This window comes from Cannabis sativa, chromosome 5 (assembly GCF_029168945.1).
Source record: "Cannabis sativa cultivar Pink pepper isolate KNU-18-1 chromosome 5, ASM2916894v1, whole genome shotgun sequence".
NCBI lineage: Eukaryota > Viridiplantae > Streptophyta > Magnoliopsida > Rosales > Cannabaceae > Cannabis > Cannabis sativa.
The window spans coordinates 61,146,499-61,173,735 of record NC_083605.1 but is presented as its reverse complement, the minus strand read 5'-3'; the positions used below and the strand labels follow the sequence as shown (position 1 = coordinate 61,173,735).

Below are 27,237 nucleotides of genomic sequence, written 5' to 3'. Positions count from 1 at the left end.
CATTCATTTTATCATTAAAAAAATTAGAAAACATTTACACAAAATATTTCATTACAAAATAGCGATCCGCGTAGCGCATGCCCTTAGAGATTAAGATTGTATCCATGAAAACACAAAGTATATTTGACGATCCGTAAAGTTTTTCAATCTACAAAACGACAAATTACATTGTTCTTCTTCCCTTATTCTTCATTGTAACATGCACCATGTTGAGTATTTCAAGTTATTTCTTCTCTCTTATACAATGAAACTTTAATACAAACATGTCTGCCATTATTACCGCTTCTGCTCTAGACCCCAATGGTGCCCTTTACTCTCGAGCCAAAGACAAAGCCATCACTAGAGGCACCTACACTACCCGCGCTCCGCTCCTCCTTCGCCGGCTGCGCCTTCTTCTATCGGCGGCTCAGCTCAGGCTACTTCTTGGTTTCTGCGTCTTCTGCGTCCTCGTTTTCGTCACGTCGAGGCTTAGCTATCTGATGGGTTGGATCCCTCATCACTCTTCTTCGGTCTCCTCTTCTTCGAGGTTTGTATTTATGGTTTAAACTGAACTAACCAATTTCTGAAAAGTCGGTTTCTGTACGCTTTCTTCTTGATTATATGATTTTGATTACCGTTGTCCCATTTGCATTTTTTTAATTTTGAATAATTGAATAGGGATGAACTGTGTTAAATTACTCGACGATCAATTGCCCTGAACCCCTCAGAATTAGATAAGTAGGAAAATATTGGGAAATTGGGAATACCTGGAACTTTGCAAATCCGTATCTGTTGTTCTCTGTTAAAGGATTTGTCGTTTAAGATTACTTAATATTGGTGTTAGTAATGAGTTTGGATTAGGGAACTATCGCTTTGTTGTGTGATGAAATGCAAGGAATTGACTTTTTGTTGTAATTTTCAGAGGTGGCTACACTGTTCTTATTAACACTTGGAGAAGAAATTCTCTTCTAAAGCAAGCTGTGGCTCATTATGCTTCCTGTAGTGGGGCGGATGCTATACATGTGGTTTGGAGTGAAAGTGATCCCCCATCAGATAGCCTGAAAAGCTTTCTTAGGAAAATGGTTTTGTCTTATTCACAAAAGGCTCATAAACCCAATTTCAAATTTGACATTAATGAAGAAGATAATCTAAATAATAGATTCAAGCCAATTAAGGACCTCGCAACTGATGCCATTTTCTCTGTTGACGACGATGTGATTGTCCCGTGTTCCACCTTGGATTTTGCTTTCACTGTATGGCAAACTGCACCATCCACTATGGTGGGATTTGTCCCTCGGATGCATTGGCTGGATAAGGAGGTTAGTAAGTTTGCTTCCGAAGTGGAAACTTTTCCTTTTCTTTGTTAAGATTCTGCTTTACATCTTGAAAGGAAATACTACTTTACAAGTTTTTTCAAAAAAAAAAATACTACTTTACAAGTTCATTGATATCTACTTGCGTTGCTATATAAAGGATTCTTAGATGTTACTTAGGCATTACGTCCTTGATTTCTGATGAGTCATCTAAGTACTCCATTGCTATACATGCTTGTTTGACATTTGTAGGACCTGATTGGTGTTCATTTTACATTGTAGACAAAAATTTTAAGTTTTGTATCTGTGACTGAATCACTAAATTAGTTATTCCACAAAATTCTTTCCTTATGTTCTTGCCAATAATTTTCACCATTATAAAATATAGTGCTCCTACAGTACTCATATATATTTTTTTTTTGCAGCTGTCTTGTATTTCAAGTAACATCATCTTTAGTGGTTTTATTTTTAAAAAATTATTCCAGTAACTAGCTGGTTGAGCTATAGCAAAACCATACTCTAAATTGATTTCATCACTTGTTTGGGAACTGTCACAATAATAATGTCTCTGGTTTTGCAACATCTTATCCATCTGATAGGATTTGGCTACCAACAGAGAGAATTAAACAGTAAATAAAAGCAAGAGAAAGTAATTTGATGAAAATGGAGTGTATTGATAATATCCAGGAACTTCGAGAGTCTGGTCTCTCCCTTCACAATGATACAATTCTCATCACCCTCATAAAGCTAAACATTACTTATTTATACTAGTACTCAAGGGCCTTACTAAGCACCCCACTCTACCCAAACAAAACCCCCCTAACAGAATTACAAAACAGCAACTACACCTTAGCACGATCCCCTGCTCCACCCCCACTCTTAGCTGTCCTAGTCCTCTTCCTGGCATACACAAATGTTAGAGGAGGCCCATCAATACTGCCGACCTGAAGTTTTACCTTGTCCTCAAGGTGGAAATTCGAGAATTTGGTGTGTATGACAGCAAAGTCTTCCCAAGTGGCTTCATAATCTTCTTGGAGATTCTTCCATTTGATGAGAGCTTGAGGGCTGACCTTGTGAGTACTGGGGCGGATGGCCAACAACGATTCGGGTCAAGCATCCATTCCAAATCCGTTGTGATGCCTGGAGGAAGCGAGGAAGCTTGCTGGTTGGTACCTAAAGCAGCACGCAGCAGTGACACGTGGAACACGGGTGAATTGTAGTAGTAGGAGGAAGCTCAAGGCGATATGCTGCTGTACCAATGCGTTCTAGGACTGAGAAAGGCCCAACAATTCTGGGGGAGAGCTTCTCATTAAGTCGTTTGGCCACCGTATGTTGACGATAAGGGAGAAGCTTGACATCCCATGTCTCCAACCTGAAATTGGACATCTCGATGCTTACGGTCAGCTTGGGCTTTCATCTTTTGTTGAGCACGAGTCAAATTTTGCTTGAGCAGGGCCACATGGAGTCATGATCCTGAAGCATAGTCTCCACGGGCAAAGCTTTGGTGCTGGTTTGCTCAAAACGGAGTAGTGGTGGTGGTTCGTTGTTGTACAAAGCACGGAAAGGAGTCATGCTCGAAGAGGAATTGTGAGAGGTGTTGTACAAGTATTTAACCCAAGTTAACCATTTAACCCACTGATTGGGTTTAAAGCTCACAAAACACCTTAAGTACGTGTCAAGGGAGCGATTAACAACTTACGTCTGGCCATCAGACTGTGGGTGATAGGAAGTGCTGTGCTTCAGCGATGTGCCTTGCACGCAAAAGAGCTCCTTCTAAAACAAGCTGAGGGAAATTTTGTCTCTATTTGAAACAATAGACCTGGGAATGCCATGAAGCTTGACAATTTATTTGCTGAAGCTGTTGACCACGGTAGGGGCTGAATAAGGATGACAGAGAGGAATAAAGTGGCTGTGTTTGGAATGGCGATCGACCACTACCAAAATGGAATCAAACTCGTTGAAACTTGGAAGACCTTCAATAAAGTCCATAGAAATATCTTCCCAAACTTGCTCGGGAATAGGCAATGGCTGCAATAGACCTGTTGGAGATTGGGCCAAATATTTGTTTATTTATTTTTTGATGAATCAACTACAATCTTCATTACTCCAAATCAACTTTTTTACAAACTAATAGCCTCACCATTATGGGAGATCTAATCTGTCATCTATACAAGTGTATACAATATAATGAGTAAAACCAATCTGAATCCATCACACTAACCTTCTTTTGCCACGTACAAAATATTCTTTGTTTTACAATTTCCTTGACTCTACAAACAACTCTGTCAGTATCCTCACTAGAAGAATTCCATAGCTTGTCATTCCTAGCCTTCCAGAGATGGTTCACTAAACTGACCATTACAGCAGTTAACACCTTCTTTTCGAACTTTTGTATTTAGCTCTCTCAATCCATCTGAGCAACCTTGTTACAGAAGTAGCTTGCACTTTCCATTGGAGCCATTTCTTCACTTTCAGCAAGCATAAATGAGAGAATGAGCACTCAAAAAACAGATGCTCATTTGTTTCATCTTGCAGGTTGCAGAATAGACAACTCACATCCTCAATTATTCCAAACTTATGCAGTCTATCTCTTGCTCTCAATTTCCCCTGCATTACTATCCACAGTATAAAATTGTGTTTTGGAGTATTTAGTCTCCCCCAAACTTCATCACACTAGTCCACTCTGTCTACAGAAGAGCATAATAGCTTATAACCACAGGAAACCTGGTACTTATTCTGTTGAAATTGTTGTAGATCTACCAGATTTTTAACTTGGTTTTTAAGTGCTACAACCTGTTTCCAGTACTATCTTCCCTGAGCTGGGGCAGTATAGCCCCACCATTCTTCATTCTTTATGTATACACTGTGAATCCACTTAACCCATAAGTTTTCTTCCTTATTAGCCACTCCCCATACATACTTGATCATAGTAGCCTTGTTCCATTTTGCAATTCTTTTTGATGCCAATTCCTCCATTTTTTTTGGTTTGACATACAAGATCCCAAGTAACCAATCCAGACCCTTGAAGGAAGTGCTTACTCTTCCATAGGAATGCTCTACAGATTGCTTCAATCTCCTTGATCACCTTTTTTGGTAGGAGCAAAATTTGGCCCCAATAAGCATGAATGGCCATTAATACAAAATTTATAAGTAATGTTCTCCCTGCAATTGATAGGTTTCTAGTGCTCCAAGTCTTGATTCGAGAGGTCATTTTCTTTGCCAGCACTCTAGATTCCTGCCTTGAAATTCTCTTAGCACATATTGGTATTCCCAGATACTTGAAAGGAACCTCTTGTTTGCAAAAACTAGATGCATTTAGTATTCTCTATACTTCCTCATCCTGCATGCCACTGCAATACATAGCTGTTTTGCAGCATTAGGCTGCAAGTCAGAAGTGCAGGAAAACAGTTTTAGGCCTTTCAACATATAATAGATACTTTTGAAATCTCCTTTGCAAAATAGCAATACATCATTTGCAAAACACAGATGGTTTAGCTTCAAATCTCCACACCTTTCATGGAACTGAAAGTCTCCTTTAGTGCCAATATTTTTCATAATTCTTGGCATATATTCCATTTCAAGTACAAAAATCAGAGGAGACATGGGATCTCCCTGCCTTAGCCAGCTTTTTGATTCAAAAAAGCCATGCACTATACCATTGAACATAAGTGAGAATCTTGGTGTTCTGATACAATTCATAACCAATTTTATGAATTTGCTTGGGTATCTGTAAGCTATAAGCATTTCTTCAATGAAATCCCACTCAATGGTGTCACAAGCTTTTTGCAAATCCAGCTTTATCATGCAGTTTGCTTTAATGTCTAATAAGGTCATGGCATATCATCACATTGTGTGCTATATACCTTCCTTTAATGAATCCACCTTGGCTTTGATCCACAAGTGAAGGTAGTATATGCTTTAGTCTTGAACATATCAACTTAGTAGCAATTTTATATATTACATTACAACATGCTATAGGCCTAAAGTCTTCAATTGTATTAGGGCATCTAACCTTGGGAACAAGAGTGATGACAGTAGAGTTTATCTCCTTCAAAATTTTCCCAGATTGTAGAAAAGAATCCACTGCTTCATAGATATCATTACCCATCGAGTCCCAATTATCCTAAAAGAAGAAACTAGAAAAGCCATTTGGTCCGGGGGACTTCATGCCAGGTATTTCAAATAATGCTTTCCTAACCTCATCTTTTGTGAACTTTTCCAACAGCATCTCACCTTGTTATGGATTAACCAGTGGCCTCATCTTAACCACACTAGCGAGGACTGGTCTTCTGTTTTCCATCTTACTCCCCAGCAGAGCTTGGTAGTACAGTACAAAAGCTTCAATAATCTTTGCAGGGTCATCAATTCTGACACATCTTGTTGTTCAATTGATAGAATTCTATTTTTTCTTCTTTGATCTCTAATACTGGCATGGAATAGGCCAGTATTATCATCTCCCTCTTTCACCCAAGATAACTTTGCTTTTTCTTGCATCAAAGCCTGTAAATCCTGATGCACTTTCATATACTTGTTTTTGGCCTCCGGCTCATTAGCATGTAATTCAGGGTTAAGTGGTTCTCGTTGTAACTTGTTTTGACTTTCATTCAAATGCTCTTTGAGTTGTATGTCTGCAGCATGTAAGTCAGAAAATCCCTGCTTGTTAATATCTTTTAGAACTGGTTTCAGAGCCTTAAGCTTGGTTTTTACTTGAAACATCTTTGTCCCTAGACAAGATTGTGTCCATACTTCTCGAACTCTTTTGTCGTACTCTGGATGAGACTTCCACATTCTGAAGTATTTAAATGGTTTTCGACCACTAGGTACCTCAGGATGGAAAGTAAGCAAACTAGGAGTATGATCAAAAAGCCTATCATTCAGAAATACAACTTCTGCATTAGGGAATTTATTGGTCCAGGATTGATTGGCTAGCATCCTGTCAATCTTTGAGTAAATCCTCTCTTTTCCATGCTTTTTATTACTCTAAGTAAAGAAACTACCACTGTATTTGACATCTTCCAATTGACAGTTTTCAACACAGTCAATGAATTCTGTGGCTGAATGATACTTAACTTTGTGACCAATCCTCTCTTCCTTGGCAAGAATATCATTAAAATCACCTTACACCAACCAAGCCTCCTTAGTTGCCACTTCTTGAATTTCTCTCCATAACTCTTTCCTCCCTTCTCTATCATTGTATGCATAGACAAAAGTAGCATAAAAATTATTTTTTCCATCTATAGTAGTAACAAAGAGATAGATCATTTGACTAGAGCATCTTACAATGTTGACATTGAAACTGTGAGGATTCCATGCTACTGCAATTCTCCCCCAGGATGCCAAGCTATGTTTGTTGTGAAGCATCATCTAGTAAAGACATTTGTGTACAAGACCCCCAACTTTTGGGCCTTGACCCTTGTCTCGAGGAGTCCAACCAAGCCAACCTTCTGTGTATTTATAAATTGTCTAACCAGGCTCTGTTTCTGTTGGCCGTTAACTCCTCGGACAATCCAACCTAGCACCTTATCCATTTCAAAGAGGAGGAACTCTTACCCCCCCCCCCCTCCCCCCCTCCTGTATTTCCATTCTCAAAATCACTTTGTTCCTTGTTTCCACTAGTGCCTGTGATTTGTTCTTCCCCTATATCAGTTAGTACTTGAAAAACATTTCCTGTTTGTGTTGTTGCCACTTCATTAGTTCCCTTCGATTTCCAACCTTTTGAAACCAGTTGAAAACCCTCAGGATCAACCTTATCCTCTGTTCCTTTCACATCAAGCTCTTTTTTCCTTCTATATTCCTTGACTATCCACTCTTGTTTGCACCTTGGTTGCTTCCTACACTCAACATTTGGATGCCCCATTCCTTTGCAGTGTCCACAAACCAATGGCTTCCATTGATAGTGAACCCCCACATATATATATATATTTTCTCCATGTTCATCCTCAAAAGATATCTGATCAGAAAACTCTTGATTCAGAGTTACCTCGATTAATACTCTTAGGTAGCTAAGCTTATCCCTCTCCTTAATGACTAAATCAACGATTGATGGTGATCCTACTTTACCAATAATCTTGAATAAAGACTTCTCTCCTTAGTATTCCAGCTCCAGATCTTCTTGTTGTACCCAAATTGGTATCACCTTGATGTCCTCCTTTTTTAAATTGACATTAGAATCCCAAACCCTCATGATTACAGGTCTTTTGTTAAGAAATGTATAGCCCCCATTGAGTACCTTATCACGTTTTTCTATTGAAACAAATCTTACAATGAATATTCCATAAGATAGTAACCCAACTTTATTGACAATACCCTTCCATATTCGCCTTGCAAAGCCTTCCAATATTGTCAAAGGAGGATTAGCTCTTAAGACATAGCAAACAATTGCCGAGTTCCAGTATGATATCTCATCTTCAATGTTCTCCATTGTAATCTTAACTTTGGATTCTTTTTCAGAACTTTTGAATGAAGCTTCAAGGTTACGAACGACTGTACCTGATCTCAGAATAGGAGGCTAAGAATTCATACCTTGTTTGAGGTTACTCTTACATTGTCTGTTTGCTTCCATGAATTGAGCAAAGTCTTTGCTTATATCCTTTTGCTGTCAAACAACTCTGCTAGATCTTAGAACTGGAGGATGAGAGTTCATACTCTGTATGAGGTTACTGTTACATTGCTTGTTCGTCTCTAGGAGATAAGCAAAGTCTGTGCGTATATCCTCCTGCTGTTGAATAGCTCTAAGAGATGATCTAGGAGATAATGGTTTGCGTAGATCATGAAGAGGATCTGAAACTTCATTTCTTTCCCTTAAAGTATCCCCAAGCTCACTGTCCTCATCATCAGTGAAATCGATTGGCTCAATACCAAGGATAGCATCCTTGGATTTTGTTTTTTTAACATCAATAGTAGATGTTGGCCCTCTTTTCTTCAATTTTGTTATCTCAGATCTTTGTTTCCTTTGCGCCTTTGATCTTGTTTTCGCCATGGCACCAACTCAAGAGCTGCAAGAGCTAGAACGAAGAGAAACCTTTTTTGCCAAATATTTATAATATCGTTGACAAATACAACACTCAACCACAAATCTTTGAATAGTATGGCGCATACCGTGCCAATAAAAGTCAGCAGCCAACCGTTGAAAGGTCTTGTACACCCATGAGTCTACCCCTACTTTACTGCTTTGATATTATTGTAATAACAGCTGAATAAAAGATGAAGAAGTTGGTAACACTAATGACCTCTGAACTTGAGACATCCATGTACCATTGAGTACCTCCTGCCATCTTGACCTTGAGCAAGGTTCTGAATGACTTTAGAAAGCATGGGATTTGTGGCAACTTAAGCCTTCTGTTATAGATAAGACATTTTGGATCGAAATGACAGCAAAAGATGCTTCCCCATGAAACAAGAAACAGCATTGGCTACCCTATTTTCAAACCCTGGTTTGTATCAATATCAAAAAGATATCCAAGCAATTTAGTGAGCCATTTCTGATGCTCCATGGAAACCAAACGATGCTCCAGCAAGTATCTCAAACTTCTTTGATCCATTCAAATCACAAACTTGCGACCCAAAAGATAAGAACACCATTTTTGAATGGTTAAAACAATTGCCATGCCTTCTTGCACATAAACAAATTTGAGACTAGCTTGAGCTAAAACTTTGCTGAAAAAGGCAAGAGGCCGTCCATGTTGCATGATGACAGCACCAAGGCCCATGGCTGAGGCATCCGTTTCAAGAACAAAGGGAGCTGTAAAGTCAGGCAGCGCCAAAACGGGAACAAAACACATGGCTTTTTTGAGTTGATCGAAAGCTTCTTGTGCCTCAGGTGACCATAAAATAGCATTTCTTCAATTGATAAGTGAGAGGTCAAGCAATACTACCATAACCTTGAACGAACTTGCGATAATACCGAGTTACGCCCTAAAAACCACGCAACTCCTTGAGGGTTTAGCCAAGGAACCATGGCCTCAATTTTGCTCGGGTCTGTTGCCACTCCTTTAGCAGAAGTTACATGGCCCAAATACTCCACTTGAGGCTAAGCAAAAGTGCACTTTTTTCTATTGTCATACAATTGGTGATTTTGAAGGCCTTTGAACACTAAACCGAGGTGTATCACATGGTCTTCAAGGGTAGGGTTGTATACAAGAATATCGTTAAAAAAAACTAATTCACATTCACCTCGGAAATCATGGAATACCTCATTCATGAGTGTTTGGAAGGTGGCTCCGAATGGCATCACCAAAAACTCGTAGTGCCCCTCGTGTGTGCGGAAGGCTGTCTTCTCCACATCTTGTGGAGCCATGCGAATCTTGTGGAATCCAGACTTCAAATCGATCTTAGAAAAGATGGTGGCACCATGAAGCTCGTCAAGTAACTCATCTATAACCAGGATTGGGAATTTTTCAGCCGCTATTTCGCTGTTAAGAGCGCGATAGTCCACAGAAAAGCGCCAACTGTCATCCTTCTTTTTAACGAGTAAGACGGGACTTGAGAAAGGACTCGTATTGGTCTGTACAATACCAAGTTGAAACATCTTTCGAACCATCTTTTCAATCTCACCCTTCTAAGTTTGGGCGTAGCGGTATGGCATGCTCACGGGAGCGAACCGGGGATAGGCAAGGAGGCATTACAAAAACTGCTACATGCTTGGTCAAAAGTTGAGCTATGGGCTTTGGTAGGGAGGCTGGATCAGGCTCCACGACAGTAGACAACTCATTTAATTGGAACCAGTACCATTTGGCTCCTTTTTCCACTTGTAAGATCATAGCCTTTAATGAGGTGGGAGACTTGCACAAATCAGGGTCGCCTTGTAATGTCACCCAAGTTCTCGCCATTTCAAACATCATGATCATTGTTTTCGCGTTAACTTGCATATTTACGAGTGTTTCTAGCCACTTTATGCCCAAAATAACATTTGCCCCTCCAAGTTTCAGGGCAAGAAAGTTAGTGTTTACCCTTATTGCCCCCAAATTGAGCTCGACTTGGGCACAAATACCTTCGTTCGGACCTTACCGCTTGTACACAATAGGATTCCATAGCAAGTGGTGGCTGTGATGGGCAATCCCACAGTGGTGGCGACTTCCGTTGACACAAAATTATGGGTGTCTCCACCGTCAATTTAGATCATTACGGGTTGAGATACGATATGGCTAGCAACTTTCATCGTATGCATTGTTGAAATGCCAACTAAAGAAATGAGAGAAAGAGTAGCGAGAGTCTTCTGTTGCTATTGTCTCGCCGAAATCTGGAGAAAGAGGTGGCTGTTCCTCTGGTGAGTCGGACTCGTCCTCATTGGTGGAGAGCAAGATTTGGAGTAGCTTTTGCTCACAATCATGACTCGGGTGAAACTTCTCACATTTAAAACAAATATCCCTAGATCGGCGATCTTGGTATTCTGCCTTGGACAATCGTTTGTACGAGGTGTTGGTGGACGGACGGCTGCTGCCGCTCTTGGATGCCGTAGTGACCATGGATTCGGTTGAAGAACTCTGTGGTTGCTGCTGCAATCTCGTGTGATATGTTCGATTAGAGAAAGGGTTGGGATTGGCACGTGTGGGAATGAGTGGGCTCAAGGTTGATTTCATGGTATTGGGCTGTGGGAAAGGGCCCATATTAGTTAACTAATGGCCTTCTTCAATCCTTTGGGTTGTCTCCATTATTTGGGTGAGGCTTTTGGGCTGCAAAACATGTAATGTAGCCCTAATCTCTTCCTTGAGGCTTCCTTGAGGCCTTTGATGAAACTTCCTTCCAAGAGATGGTCTAGTATGTCTGATACTCGAGAAGCAAGAACTTCCCCACTAGACACGATATTCTTTCACCGTTCCGGTTTGAACCACCGACAAAAAATTTTCGAGAGAGAACCCGCCGGTATCGCACGAAAACGATGAAGGACCATCTGTTTTAGCATCACCCAAGAGGTAAAAGAAACATGGCTGGAAAGCAACTTAACGTAAAAAAAACTTTTTGACTTCCATATGCTCTCTTCTCTCTCCTCTTTCTGAGAACGAGCCATGCATACTGGGGTCGTCCATGGCGCTCTTGGCCATGGAAAGCACCAAAACCCCACTGGTTTTGGGAAGAAAAAAGGCCTTCACCCCACTGGAGTTGGCTGGGAAAATTTTTCTGATCCAAATGGTGATCAGAAACTTCACAAATATTGGAGTTTTCGTACTAAACACAAGGCGTTTATGATCACCTTGTCAAAAGATGGAGGTTCGGTTAGAATTTGTGAGAGAACAAGACTTTTTGGGTACGAGATAGGGGTAACTATTGATGCAGCGGCTTGGATGATTGAAATTCTAGAGGAACTAAAAAAGAAAAATGGACAGCAAAGGGCAGCATTCAAAAGATTCTTCAGAAACAGTAGTGGAAGCTATTTTATGGAATTCTTTTCCAACTCTAATGGAGCTTTTTTGAAGATCTCAACCTTGAAGAATAACAAAGTCAGAATGGTGATTATTCCAGAGGAAACAGCAGCTAAAGGGTGGTCTGAGCTATATAAGTGCCTCTCTGGTGTACTTAAAAGGAAACCAGATATCGTCCATGGTGGAGTAACACAGCAAAAGGAAAGGAAGTTAGGAGAATGCAGGATGAACACTCAATCTTGGGTCAATATCGTTAAGAGATCGGGGAAGCATGATACGAAATCAATGGGGGGGAACGTGGTAAAGAAGATGGAGAAAATGGCATTGAAGGGTCAGCATAACAAGAATGATGGGATTCGAGACAGGGGAAAAGTGGAATGGAGAGAATTATATCCAGAAATCAACCTCGGTTTCAAACCAAAAAATCTATATCCTGAAAAGAGGTTTTATCAACCTAAATTCTATGAATACATGCGCTCAAAAGCTCAACCAAAAGATTGGAGTTTGGCAATTTTCCTTGCTAGGGACAATACTCATGCGGACTGGAGCACTATTTTCTATAATCTGTCAAGGGAGCTAGGGAGAAAGTTGATAGTTAGTCAATTATTTGATGATAGATGTATTACTTGGTGTAAGGATGAGAAGGAAAAAGAAGAGTTAGTAAAGGTGCAGAGGATGTATGTTCCGGGGGCTCAATCTTTTGTTACATTCTCTCCTTGGAGTTGGGAAAACCAAAAGAATAATGTAAAGGTGGAATGCAAAGGATCTTGGATTGGTGTTCAAGGGCTCCCTTTGAACCTTTGGCATATGAGAATATTCAGGAAAATTGGAGATATGTGTGGTGGATTAATGGATGTGGACAAGGATACGGCTGAAGCTAGTGTTTTATCTCATTTAAGACTCCAATTGATGGGTGATGAGTTCGGTTTTGTACCGGAATCATTATCTCTCAATCACGATAATAGGGTTTACGAATTAAAGCTTTTCAAGCTCAATGATTTAAGCTACAGATTCCATGGATGGTTCAATACATGCTGGTATCAAGATTTTGACCATGAAAAGGTATTTGGTGAGGGGGATGTAATTGAAAGAGAGAAAGGAAAAGGTGGAGATGAAGACCGAATAGAAGAGGAGAAAGAGAATGAGGAAATACTGGACAATTGTGTGATAATGATCGGTGAGAAAGAAAATAGGGAGTATTCAGCCGGAGAGGTAGGAGGTGATGATGATTCAGTTGAGGCCGACAAGGTGGAAGGTGAGATGGTGGCTGTCGACGACGGAGAAGAAGGGCAGTCGGAAGTGGAAAAGCCAGAACAGAGGAGGGTTGAGGCGATTAATGAAAGCACAGGAACCGAGGCAGGGAGTCGACTGTTGAGAGTCGAAAGGCAGGGAAGTGCGAGTCCCAAAGTCGGCAGAAAGGAAGATAGGGAGTCGATTAATATTCAGAGGGTATTTTCTCGTATTTTGAATGATCTGAGCCGACCCCCTTTAATTATTCCTCGTACCTGTCCCTTTCTTTTCATTAAGGACACGTGGACAATGGGGGGAATTACAGCCCAATTGGATGTGGGCCCTAGAAATTCTGTGGGCCGAAAGGGGTTGATTGAGAATAGGGCTTTTAATTGTAACAGGGGATCGGATGGGGATAGTAGGGAGATAAGTCCTTTGATGTATTTCCATAATGGGCCTTTTAGTATTGTTTTGGCCCATAAAAGAAAAGAAATTAGGCCTGAGTTAAAATCATTTAACCTCAAGATTCAGACCTTGGATCCGTGGGTCAGCAAAGGAAAAGAAGAGATGGCTATTTGTTTAAAAAAGAATACAGAGCAGATTATTAAGGATTTCTTTGAAGGGAAATTAAAGTCAATTAAACCAAAGTCTCGAAAGGAGTTTAGAGCTGCAACTATAATGTTTTGGGCAGATTTTGAAGTAATAAAAAAATCAGTTAAGCCTTCTATTCTGGAAAAAACGGCAGAGGTAGAACAAGATGAAGAAAAGGGGTTTGTACAGTTTGGGAAGGTCTATATCAGAAAAAGAAAGTCAATGGGACACACCAGAGTTGAATCAGCAGTGTTAGCAGAAGAAGAATTTTATTTTGAGGGGGAGGAGGCTGATGTAGAGTCATTTGAAGAAGAAATGTTGGGGCTAAGTTCAGAGAGTGAGTGTTCGGAGGGGGAAGGAGTAGACCCTGAGGCCGAGGATAGTGAAGAGCAAGAAGATATTATTGGTGACATCAAGGAACTGTGGAGACAGAATGATAACGAAAAGCAGTTAACTAATGATTATCTCGGGAAGGGACAGAATACAAGACAAATCTATCATGAGGATCACTCGTGGTCTAACATCGTTCAATCCATGGCGGAGATGGGAATGGAGATCCTGCATAATAATGATGACAACAATGTGATCAAAGGAGATAGGAAGCCAATGAGAAAGTTAAGCAGAGAATTGAATAATCTGACATTTAATGTCAATTATGATAGAAGTTGCAAAAAAGCAGGGGTGGTCAAGAAAGTTTAAATGAAGATCCTTTCATGGAATATAAGAGGGAGTGGGGACAAGGAGAAGAGAAGAGCTATTAAAGCGACAATATGTAAGGCCAGTCCGGATGTGGTGATTTTACAAGAGGTGAAGAAAGATGTTGTAGATAGAAGGTTTATTGGTAGTATTTGGAGGTCACGTTTTAAGGCATGGATTCTGAGCCCATCCATCGGAAGATCTGGAGGAACATTGCTAATATGGGATACGAGAAATATTAAGGTTTTGGATTCATTGATTGGTAATTTTTCTATTTCAATCTTGATCCAAGCTGAGGGGTTAGATTCATGGTGGTTTTCGGGATTATATGGACCTTGTTCATACAATTTAAGATCAGAATTTTGGGATGAGTTGGCTGGCCTTTATTCTATTTGTGGAGATTCATGGTGTTTGGGGGGGGATTTCAATGTTGTGCGAAGAGTGGGGGAGAAGTTGAATAGCAACTCATGTACTAAGAGTATGAAGGTTTTCGATGAGTTGATTCGGGAAATGAGATTGATTGATCCTAATCTAAATAATGGGCGGTTCACATGGTCTAATTTTAGAGCTACACCAATTTGCAGTAGGTTGGATAGATTCCTTTATACTTGCAAATGGAATGGATTGTTTCTATTTGTGCGTCAAGAAATGTTGGTGAGATTAGTTTCAGATCATAATCCTATTGTTATTGACTTGAATCCGCCTAAATGGGGGCCTGGTCCGTTTCGGTTCGATAATCTTTGGCTGGAACACAAATCTTTTCCTAAGTTACTTGAAGGTTGGTGGAGAAATGCTAGTGCTGACGGCTGGCCAGGAACGAAAATGATGAAGTGCAAAAAAATATCAAGGAATGGAGTCAAGGGGTTTATGGAAATAACAAGGTGGCCAAGAATGCAGTAGAAAGGAGAATAGTGGAGCTGGATAAAAAAGAGGGGAGTATTATATGGAATCAATCTCTAGCAGAGGAGAGGAGAAAGCTTAAAAGGGAGTGGCAGCAATACATAGTTGAAGAAGAAAGGAGTTTATGGCTGAAATCGAAATGTAAATGGGCAAAAGAAGGGGATGCAAATACAAGAATGTTCCATAATTTATTAAATGCAAGAAAGGCAAGGAACACTATTTCAAGAATCGAAAGAGTGGATGGTTCGATAATTGACAAGGAGGATGAAATAGTAACTGAACTAGTAGACTTTTTCTCCAAATTATATACATCCGAGAGGAGACCGGGTTGGGGTGTTGAAGGCATTGAATGGAAACAGTTACCAGAATCATTAGCTACAGATTTAGAAAGACCCTTTGAAGAAGATGAAATAAAAGAAGCCATTTTTAGTTGTGAAGGTAACAAAGCACCTGGGCCGGATGGTTTTAGCTTGGCTTTTTTTCAGTCAAATTGGGACATTATTAAGAATGAGCTGTTGGAAGTTTTCAAGGCTTTTGAAAGAGAGGGCAGAATTGAGGGAAGTATTAATGAGACGTTCATTTGTCTTATACCAAAAAAACTTAACAGTTGTTTGGTAAAAGACTTCAGGCCTATTAGTCTTACAACAAGTGTGTACAAGATCATAGCTAAAGTTTTGTCCGCAAGGCTTCGAGGTGTAATGGGGGAAACGATTTCGGTAACACAATCGGCATTTGTAGAAGGGCGGCAAATCTTGGACTCTGTTTTAGTGGCTAATGAGGCAGTGGAAGATTACCGGTGTCGAGGTAAGAGTGGGTTGGTTCTCAAGATTGATTTCGAGAAAGCTTACGATAGAGTGGAATGGGATTTCTTAGATATGGTTTTATCAAGGAAGGGGTTTGGGGAAATTTGGAGGAAGTGGATTAGGGGATGTATCTCGTCAAACATCGTTTTCCTTATTTGTGAATGGAAGAACAAGGGGAAAATTCAAAGGATCTCGGGGCCTTAGACAAGGTGACCCATTATCACCTTTTCTCTTTACATTAGTGGTAGATGTTCTTGGAAGGATGATTGACCAAGCTGTATCTTCAAGTAAATTCTCGGGCTTCTTAGTGGGCAAGGATAAGATTCAAGTCAGTCATTTGCAATTTGCGGACGATACACTTCTTTTTGCGGATGATGAGGACTCACTCCTTACACTAGTAAGAATTGTAGAGGCTTTTTGTGCTATTTCTGGATTAAAAGTAAATATGAGTAAAAGCCAAGTGTTGGGGATTGCTATGCAAGAAAGTGTGGTGGCATTGTGTGCTAACCAGATTGGATGTGAAGTAGGGAGTTGGCCTATGTCATATCTTGGAATGCCTTTGGGTGGTTCGCCTAGGAAAAAGTTGTTTTGGGCACCGATCCTGGAAAAATGTGCTAAAAGGCTTGATGGATGGAAATCTTCATTTTTATCCCGGGGTGGTAGACTTACATTGGTTCAATCAGTTCTTTCATCGCTTCCGATTTATTATCTCTCCCTTTTTAAAGCTCCAAAAGCGGTTTTACTATCGTTAGAAAAAATGATGAGAGACTTTCTTTGGGAAGGAGGAGAGTCAATGGGTGGGGATCATTTGGTGGCGTGGGAGGAGGTGTGTCGACCTAAGCGTGAGGGAGGTCTCGCTATTGGAAGGTTAGACATGAGAAATAAAGGGTTCCTTATGAAGTGGCTGTGGCGATTTCCGTTAGAATCAAATTCACTTTGGCATAAAGTAATCAAAAGCCGGTATGGGAAAGCAGAAAATTGTTGGGATACTAAATCAGGTCATAGACTATCCCCAAGAGGTCCGTGGAAAGATATTTCAGAACTTTATGGTGAATTTTTGGAGTTGGTAAAGTTCAAGGTGGGCAATGGCACAACTATTCGGTTTTGGGAAGATATATGGATTGGAGATACAACATTAAAGAATCGGTTTCCGGATCTGGCAGTGTTATCAAAAGCGAAAAACTCGACTATAAAAGATCTTGTTGCCATTGAAGGAGAGGTAGGAAATTGTGTTGCAAGTTGGAATTTTAAGTTTAGAAGGAATTTGATGGAGAGAGAAATGCCTAATCTTATTGTACTACTGCAACTACTGGAACATATTAGGTTGCTCAACATATCAGAGGATAGTAGAGTATGGAAACCAGATCCTAGTGGAATTTTCTCTTGTAAGTCAGCTTTCAACTGGTTTACTTCAGATCAGGATTTTGGTGATCTGTTTTGGACAAAGACCTTATGGAAGAGTAGGTGTCCTTTTAAAGTGAAAGTCTTTGGTAGGCTGGTCGCATTAGGAAAAATCAATGTGCACCCTATGATGCAAAGGAGGCGACCTTTTATTTGCTTGTCCCCGGGGTGGTGTGTTTGCTGTAAGAAAAGTAGTGAAGGAGTGGCTCATTTGTTCTTAGGGTGTTGTCTAACTCAAAAACTTTGGATAAAGCTCCTGAACGACTTTGGAATACAATGGGTATTCCCCCAATCAGTTTCATTAATGATGGTGAGCAAGGTGGGGGGTAGAAAGGGTAGATCATACCTATGGAGGACAGCTGTTCTAGCTATTATGTGGGTTATTTGGCTCGAAAGAAATAACAGAATTTTTGAAGGGATTGAAGCTCCAGTTGAAGAATTGTGGGAAAAAGTTAGATTCTGGACAGCAGTTTGAGTTTATAAAACTAAAAGCTTTGAGCAGTTTTCGTTCTTAGAATTGAGTAGAGACTGGAGATTGTTGTGTAGTGTGGTATAACAGTACATGTTTTGTTTATGTCTAGCTGTTGTGATTTTGTTTTAAATGTCTTATATGTTTTGTGATAGAACATTTGTAATCATGGTATTCCTCCGCCACAAGTGAGGCTTTCTATATATGTCGGGGGAGGGGTCAATCTTAGTCATTGGCCTCTTTCTCTTTTTCAAAAAAAAAATTGGCCTTCGTTGATTTACCCATTGAAACTAGGAGAGAGCGACTCCTTCAAGCCCAACTATGGTTGTATCCAACATCATGGATTCTGTCATTCACGTGATGAGAAAATAGCATTCGACTCTGAATCCATCCGTCTGGATTATTGTCGTTGAACAATGGTAGTTCCATTCGTGGTGGGTGGAAATCCAGGCTATGAGTTTTACCCAACATGAATGATCTGAGTTGAATCGGGGGTATCGGTGGGGGAACGAGCAACGGTAAAGTCACCTTGGTGCCATCAGAGATGAATGCATAGTTGAAGCACCCGTAAAACTGGGTTCACCTATCGATGACCCATTCCCTTCATTAGTGCGTCGTTGCCGGTCGGCGCTCGCTGCAGCAGCTTCAGGGGAGGACCTCGCCGAAATTTGCAGAATCTGTGACAACTATCTCGCCATGTTTTCCATATGTTTGGAAATTGCTGTGTTGATGTGTTTGGCTACGGACTGATCGATGGAGCTTTGAAGCTCCCCATGCAACTTCGTGAACCCCTCGTTAAGCTTCAACACCTTGGAATGAAGGTCTGAAACTTTTGCTCCCACCTTTTCCTCAATAATTTCCACCACTGCATCCTTCTTTGGTCCCATAAAGCATGTGCTCTGATACCAAGTTGATAGGATTTGGCTAGCCAACAGAGAGAATTAACAGTAAATAAAAGCAAGAGAAAGTAATTTGGATAAAAATGGAGTGTATTGATAATATTCAGGAACTTCGACAGCCTGGTCTCTCCCATCACAGTGATAGAATTCTCATAAAAACTTCCCCCTCATAATGCTAAACATTGCTTATTTATACTAGTACTCAAGGGCCTACCAATCACCCCACTCCACCCAAATAAAATCCCCCTAACAGAATTACAAAACAACAATTACACCTCAGCACGATCCCCTGTTGCACCCATACTCTTAGCTGTCCTAGTCCTCTTCCTAGCATACACAAATGTTAGAGGAGGCCTATCACTATCCTGCTGCCACTTCAGCGACTTATGATCTTTGAGAAACTCATTTTGATTATTTTCTTCATTTATCTAATTGTTTGTTCTTTGTTTATTTTATCCAAAACAGCGAAACGGTTTAGCATACTATAAATATGGAGGGTGGTGGTCGGTTTGGTGGATGGGAACTTATAGTATGGTTCTATCGAAAGCTGCATTCTTTCACAGGAAGTACTTAGACTTTTATACTAATAAGATGTCCCCAACAATTCATGACTACGTGACCAGTGAGAGGTACACATATATATACTTCTCTTTGTATTTTTATTTATATATAATTTCATCCTGTCAGTGTTTTCTATTGGCTGGTTCCTATGCAGAAACTGTGAAGATATAGCTATGTCCCTGCTTATTGCCAATTCTACTAGCGCTCCTCCAATTTGGGTAAAAGGTACATTGTAATTGCTTCATATTTCAGTCTCATGTATAAAATAAATAAATAAAGCAAATATTTATACTTAAATAGCAAGCGGTGTTGTTTTCTTTTTGCTCATTTTGCTCATCGTTACTAAGTGTTCCAAGTTCCAACTTACATACTGTCTCATTGCTCGAGTAAAATAGTTTGATGATATTTTGAGGCAGAACTATCACCTGAAAAAGAAATCAGATTCACTTTTTATAATGCATGATTTTTTTTTTTTCAGATTCCATCATTCTACTGAATCGTTTTAGCAATTTGTCTACTTTTTTTTTTTTTATTAAAATTTTTCTACTTTCTTAGGCCTTGTAAGTAGGGTTTATTTCTAATGTTCTGATGAAGTTAAAAAATAGTACACATAAAACATGGCAGGTAAAATATATGAGACTGGATCAACTGGAATTAGCAGTATGAAAGGGCACAGCAACAGGAGGAGCAAGTGCTTAAATGACTTTATTTCGTTGTACGGGAAAATGCCGCTTGTATCAACACATGTTAAAGCTGTAGATGCCAGGCAAGAATGGTTCTGGTAATTTGATCTGTTTAACTTAACTAAAACTTAGCACGCTTTTTGTAGTCTTAGCACTATGAAATGTCTAAATTCGTTTTAGATGAGGTTCTTACTGTTACCACCAGAAGTAGAATCAGATTAAACATTTAGCTTTGAGAAGAATGGAAAGCTTTTTTTTTTTTTTTCAATTGGAAAAGTAGAGAGGGAAGGAGAGAATTATTCAAAATATGGAGATAGAGAGAGATAGAGTATGTATTAGTGTGTACTGACATTGAATTCAAAGTAAAAATACATGAATAATATAAGTACAGTTTGTGTGAGCGTAAACATAAATTGAAAATGCTTTAAAACAAATATATGTTTATAGAAGTTGTGTAGGTCATTCTTTAAACAAAATATATAAGTTATATTTAATAATTGGTCTATTCAATTTAATTAATCGATTCATATTTTGTATGAACTGCATGATAAGCAAGCATATTATTGTGTCATAGCAAAATTTTAATTATAAAAAGGTTTGTCGAAATCACAAAAATTGATTATTAAATTTTATCAATTGCTGTACTTTTTGGGTTGCATGCTTCAATTAGACATTTAAAGTAAATAATAATTAAGAACGAAATAAAATGTGATTTCTACGCTGGTCGCCGCCATATCCGATTCTGTGAACTCGCCGCGATGTTCTAGGTTCAGGTTGGATGATTTTCTTTGTACATAATATTTATTCAGCATTTTTGCTTGCAAGGCAATGCATTCAGGGTTCGGCTCAGCCTTGTCCCTGTTTTCTTCCCTCGTGTTCGAAGGGTTCCCGTTCTCTGGGATTGAGGTAATAAGCTCTGCAATGGAGGAAATTCTAAAGAAAACTCATAATCTTCAAGTCACGGATGAAGATGAAGAATGGGAAGTGGACAAAAGCTTATCTATCACGATCGCAAGATACAACTTACGGGGTCGCCTCTGTACGAACTCTGATCACAGTAGGGGTTTCCTCAAGAAGGTGCTGGGAGGGATATGGCGATTAAAGGAGGGTGAATGAAATATCAAAATCAAAGAGAAGATTGATTCAGGTCTTTTCTTATCTTTTACATTTGCTTCTGAGTCAATTCAAAGTAGAATACTATCTAAAATGCCATGGTATTTATCTAATGGGGTGCTAATTTTGGGGAAAATGGAGAATTCAAATGAATCTTGGAAGAATGATTTGACTAGCTTTCCTATATGGGGTCGGGCCTGGGGAGTTCCAACGGATCTTCTGACTACAAAGAACACAACAAGAATGGCAGCAAAGGCAGGGGAAGTGATTTCGGTGTACAATTCAGATGTGTCTAAAATGGTTGCTGATGGATTTTTTCGCTTTCGCATATGGATGTCTATCCACAAACCTGTGTGTCCTGGTTTTAGTCTTCCCTGGGAAGGAAAGAAACATTGGATTGCATTCCAATATGAAGAACTACCATTCATGTGTTTTAAGTGTGGAAGAATTGGGCACAGCCACAAAGATTGTCATCAAGAACCAATTGTTATTCATGAGGAAGGGAAGGAAGATACTGCTGCGTATGGCAAATGGCTCAAGGTAGATAATGGAGGTAGAGAAGGCCTAATGGGAAATAGGCAAGGAAAGGAAAGGTTTGATACTTTAGAAGAGCCAAGGCAAGCACCAACATCTAATCATGGAAGGAATACCATAAGCAACTCTGTTCCTCTGTGTGATACTATGGAAGTGGTAAGTACTGGGGGTCTTGATCACAACCAGCTACAGCAGAATACAGGCAAGAACTCTCAATATTCACCACAGAATATTACTGTAAAGGCTAGGAATGATGGGAAAGAGGATGTACAGAAACAATGTGAAGATGGTAGCCGTGGAAAGCGTCGAATTGTGGAAGATTACGGAGATTCTGAGTACGGGAAGCTGAAAAAATCAGCCACAATTTTGGCCAAAGAAACTCAGGATCAAGATCTTTATAATGTCCCGGTTTCATACACACAAGATGCTCTAGTTTTGGATGGATCTACACCATTTGCAGTGGGAAGCAGCTCGAAAAACATTGCAAAAGAAACTCGGAGAAGGGTAGCAGTTAAGAAAGATTCCAAGGCTCGAAAAGGGAAGATGGAAAACAAAGTAACTAACATTTCTCCTTTAGGAGATTTGGCAGTCACTCCGATCATGGAAGAGGCGAACCCTGAAATTCAGGGTCGCCTACAACTATGAATCTCTTAATTTGGAACGCCCAAGGGTTGGGGAATCCTTGGACGGTTTCCCTGGTGAATCAATACACTCCGAAAGTAGTTTTCATTTCCGAATCTAAATTTAATGCTGTGAGGGCCGAGGCTTTGAGAGTCAAGTTGGGGTTCTTTGGGTGCTTTACGGTAGAAGCTCGTGGAAAAAGTGGGGGCCTCATCTTATTATGGTCTATGGACATAGAAGCCCAGGTTCTCTCTTACTCTCAGTTCCATATTGATTCATTCATTAGAATTGAGAATGGACAATGGTGGCGTTTTACTGGCTTCTATGGCGACCCAGATCCGAGTCAACGTTTTCACTCATGGAAGCTCCTAAAACGGCTAAACAGAATGTATACTGGACCTTGGGTTGTTGGAGGGGATTTCAATGAGATTTTGAGTCAAAAAGAGAAGTTGGGAGGCCTTCCTAAACCGACGTATCTTATTAACAACTTTAGGAAGGCTTTGGATAGATGCCAATTGAGAGATGTGGGTTATGAGGGGAATGATTATACATGGTGTAATGGGAGGAAAAATGATCTTATCTTTGAAAGACTTGATCGGGTATGTGGTAATTCAGATTGGTTTGATATGTTCCCGTCTATGAAAGTTCGTCATTTGGATCGTACAAATTCGGATCATTGTCCTTTACTTCTAATGGACCATGACCCCCATTTAAAAATGCAACATGCGACAAGATGGAGAACTAGATTCCACTTTGAAAGTGCTTGGGCAGAGGACGAAGAGTGTACTCACATTGTGCAATCGGCCTGGGTAAAAAACCAGCAGAATACGAGTACAAAGGGGTTGAAGACTCGGTTGGGACAGATTGGAATGGATTTACAACAATGGAATAAGTCTAAGAGGCAAGAGATGTCAAGGAACCTAAAGGAATATGAAGATAAAATCTCCTTGTTATCCCGAAGTACTAATGCTAAGGATTGGCAACATCTGGAAGACTTAGAAAGAAAACGAAATGTTTGGCTTGACAAAGAGGAGAAATTTTGGAAGCAACGAAGTCGAGCTTTATGGCTGAAAGAAGGGGATAAGAACACAAAGTTTTTTCATAGGAAGGCAAGTAATAGGAAAGCAAAAAATACCATCAAAGGCTTGATAGATGATTGGCTCCAATGGATTACGGAAAATCAACACATGGGAAAGGTGGCATGTGATTATTTCAAGCAGTTATTTACTTCCCATCCGCCTAATCAAGAAGTGTTGGAAGAGTTCCAAAGAGTCATCCCGCATCGTGTTTCACAAGCTACAAATGACTATTTGTTGGAGCCTTTCACTAAGGAGGAGGTGTTCAAAGCCATGCGAGATATTCATCCACAAAAAGCACCAGGCAGCGGCGGGTTACCAGGCCTTTTCTACAGAAAATATTGGTCCATAATCGGTGAAGAAGTCTCAACAGTTTGCTTAGGAATATTAAATGAAGGGATGCCGATAAAGGACATCAATGATACACTCATTTGCCTCATCCCCAAGATTTCAAAGCCCACCCGAATGTCGGAATTCCGCCCAATAAGTTTATGTAATGTGATTTATAAAATTATAGCTAAATGCCTTGCTGGCCGAATGAAAACAAGCATGCATCAAGTCATTTCGGAGGAACAAAGTGCCTTTGTGGGGGGTAGGCTAATTCAAGACAACGCTATAATCGGTTTCGAAAGTCTCCGTTGTATGAGGACTAAAAGGTTTGGGAATGGAAGGAAAATGACGCTGAAATTGGATATGTCTAAAGCATATGATAGAGTGGAATGGAATTTCCTTCGAACAATGATGAGGGGATTGGGTTATGAGGACCAATGGATAGAAAAAGTAATGAGATGTGTGGAAAGTGTGTCCTTTTCGGTCCTCATTAATGGAGAAAGAATTGGGAACTTCCAACCTACCCGAGGTCTTCACCAAGGAGATTCGCTTTCCCCATATCTCTTCCTTCTCTGTTCGGAAGGTCTCTCGTGTCTTATTCATGAAGCCGAAAGAGCGGGAAAGATTCATGGGGTTCAATTCGGGAAAGAGAGAATCAAAGTGTCGCATTTATTCTTCGCCGATGACAGCTTTGTTTTCCTTGAGGCAAAGGAGAATGAATGCGATACAATGAAACTTATCCTACAACAATACTCACAGCTCTCGGGTCAGCAAGTAAACTTAGAGAAGTCCGAAGTCAGCATGGGCAAGAGAATTTCATCCACTCAGGGACAAGCTTTAGCAACCAGATTGGGGGTTCGAATTGTTTCACACCATGCTAAATATTTAGGTCTTCCAAGCTTTGTGGGAAGACGGAAGCAAGAAGTCTTTGAAGTAATAAAAGAAAAAGTGTGGAGCAAGCTCAAAGGTTGGAAATCCTCAATGTTCTCTCAGGCCGGGAAAGAAATTTTAATAAAAGCTGTGGTTCAAGCGATTCCAAGTTATACCATGAGCTGTTTTCGGCTCCCAAAGAAGCTAATAAAGACTCTTCATTCCTTGGCTGCCAATTTCTGGTGGGGAGATACGAAAGAACATAAAAAACTCCATTGGAGTACTTGGGACAAGTTATGCATACCAAAGGAGGAGGGAGGTATTGGTTTCCGAAGCTTAACTGAATTCAATCAAGCCCTTTTGGCTAAACAAGGGTGGAGGCTTCTTCATAACCCTCACTGCCTTCTTACCCGAATTTTGAAGAATAGTTACTATCCTAATACTTCGTTCATGGAGGCGGGTTGTCCTCCGGGGGCTTCTTGTGTTTGGAAGGGAATTTGTTGGGGTAGAAACATCTTAAAGGAAGGAGCTAGATGGAGGGTAGGAAATGGGAAAGAAATTAAAGTGTGGGAAGACAAATGGCTCCCGAGACCTCAAGCAGCCACTTTATCTCAATTTCCTAATCTCCAACCCCACACCAAGCTTCATAAGTTCATAACTTGGGATGGGAATTGGAACATGGCAGAGATCGACAAACACTTCCACAAAGATGACATACCTTGGATACAAGGCATTCCCATTGATCTATATATGGAAGACACTCTATTTTGGCCCTTTACCCCTAATGGCCAATATATAGTCAAAAGTGGCTATAGGGTGGGTAGGGAGATGAATCTTAACCCCACTAGGTGCTCCAACATGACTGACATTCAGAAGTGGTGGAAAATGATATGGAGTTTACACCTACCTCCTCGGATGAAACTTTTTGGGTGGAGAGTTTGCCACAACTGGCTGCCAGCAAAGATGAACTTAAAGCATAGAGGTATGGAGGTCAATACAAGATGTGAATTGTGTACAAGGTATGATGAAACTCTTACCCATGCTTTATGGAGTTGTGACAAAGTTAAATGTATTTGGAAACTCCTTCCTTGGTACAAACAAGCTTCCAAATTGGGAGAGGGGTCTATGTTTGATATTTTGAAGTCTCTTGAGCAAATCATTAACAAGCAGGATTTTGAGGATACCATAAAAATTTTATGGGCCATATGGGAGAATAGAAACAGGAAGTAGAATCAACTCCCTTGTATGAATAAACAGCAACTCCTGAACTGGGTCTTCTCTGCCTACCCAAATGGCCATACAGAGGCGGTTCCTGCAACAATCCATGAAGCTAATCGAAATTATAATCAGGTAAAATGGATACCCCCTGCTAGTGGTAGCATTTGTGTGAATTGTGATGCTGCAGTTGTAGATAATACCCCAGGAGTAGGAATCGGTTTCATTTGGAGAAGGGCTGATGGTCATCTGATCTCTGCTGGTATGAGCTATTTGCACAGCTGTTGTTCTCCCAAAATGGCTGAGGCCTGGGCGCTTTGGGAAGCTTTGAACAACCTCCCTGCAACTGAGATCAGTCACTTTGAAATCCAGTTCGATTGCCGGATGCTGGTGGAAGAAATCACAAGCAAGAATCGAAGCCTCACTGCTGACAGCACCATCATTCACAAGATCAAAACTTTGCTGGAAAACTTCACTCATGTAAATATAATTCATGTAAAAAGAACCAATAATGAATGTGCAAATTTGTTAGCTAGGAAATGTCTAGCCGACAAAAATTCCTTTTCTTTTTACAACTCCTTCCCGGATTGGTTAGTCAAGTTTTGTAAGGCTGATCATCCTTTTGAGTTGTAGTTTGTTGTTTTGGTTCTAATAAAAATTCTTTCAAAAAAAAAAAAAAATAATTAAGAACGAAATAATAAGATAACTGAAAAGTAAACAGACATAATTTTTTGGAATAATTACATAAGGCACTATTCTTGTAAAATATTTATATTTTTACATTCAAAGAATTTTTTTTTTTTACATTTTTTACGGTTTTCCAAAAAATAATACGAAAATAACATAAAATCAACAAGAAAATAACATAAAAGTAACATCAAAATAACATCAAAATAACAACAAAAAACAACAAACATATAACAAAAAATTAACAACAAATGAACAAAATTTCAACATAAAAAGACCGTATGTTATGTAAATAAAATTAAAAAAATCGTAAAAATGTTTAAATTCCGTAAAACTGTATTTTTGTTGTTTTTTTGTTGTCTTTCTGCATTTGTGAAATTAACCCTAATTACTTCAATTAAAAAATAAAAGTAGAGTATTGATTTATATATTTTAAACTATAAATCTTAGTTTATTGACTATCTCAATTTATTTTATAACTAGGGAATAATACCGCGCTTCGCGCTTAACATTTGAGAATGGTAAATATCAAAATTATTTTATATTCTTATAGTAAGCTATATATAGTTTTTAAAATTTTTCTCAATCTCTCATTACTATTATTTAAAGTGATTACTCTGTTTAAATTCATGGTTAAATTTATGGTTTTGATGTAATTTAAATTATTATAAAAATAAATAAGTATTTTTTTTCCTTGAATTATTACAAAATAATAATAATAATAATAAAAAGTCATGCCTTAAAACTATTCTTGATTTTATATATTCTAATAAATTATTCCCGAGTTGTGATTTTTTTTTAGTTGTTTATAATATTAATTAAAAAGTAATTAGAATTTATTTATTTTATTCTCTCTTTTAATAACTAATAATAAATATTGAATAAAAAATTAGAAAAAAATCACAAAA

General features: G+C 39.4%; 1 protein-coding gene across 2 annotated transcripts; it reads left to right on the top strand.

Annotated features, from left to right (window-relative positions):
* The first annotated feature begins 81 nt into the window (after positions 1–81).
* Positions 82–20,290, top strand: LOC115716311 (glycosylinositol phosphorylceramide mannosyl transferase 1). Of its 2 annotated transcripts, none has more exons than XM_030645071.2 (5): positions 82–526; positions 902–1,298; positions 19,105–19,268; positions 19,355–19,425; positions 19,806–20,290. In XM_030645071.2, the coding sequence occupies exons 1-5, from the start codon at positions 264–266 to the stop codon at positions 19,826–19,828; spliced, it is 918 nt and encodes a 305-aa protein (XP_030500931.1). In that variant the 5' UTR covers positions 82–263; the 3' UTR covers positions 19,829–20,290. The 2 variants fall into 2 exon arrangements, with proteins under 2 accessions (XP_030500931.1, XP_030500930.1); XM_030645070.2 differs by having other exon boundaries at positions 84–526; positions 19,825–20,290.
* Positions 20,291–27,237: the final 6,947 nt, after the last annotated feature.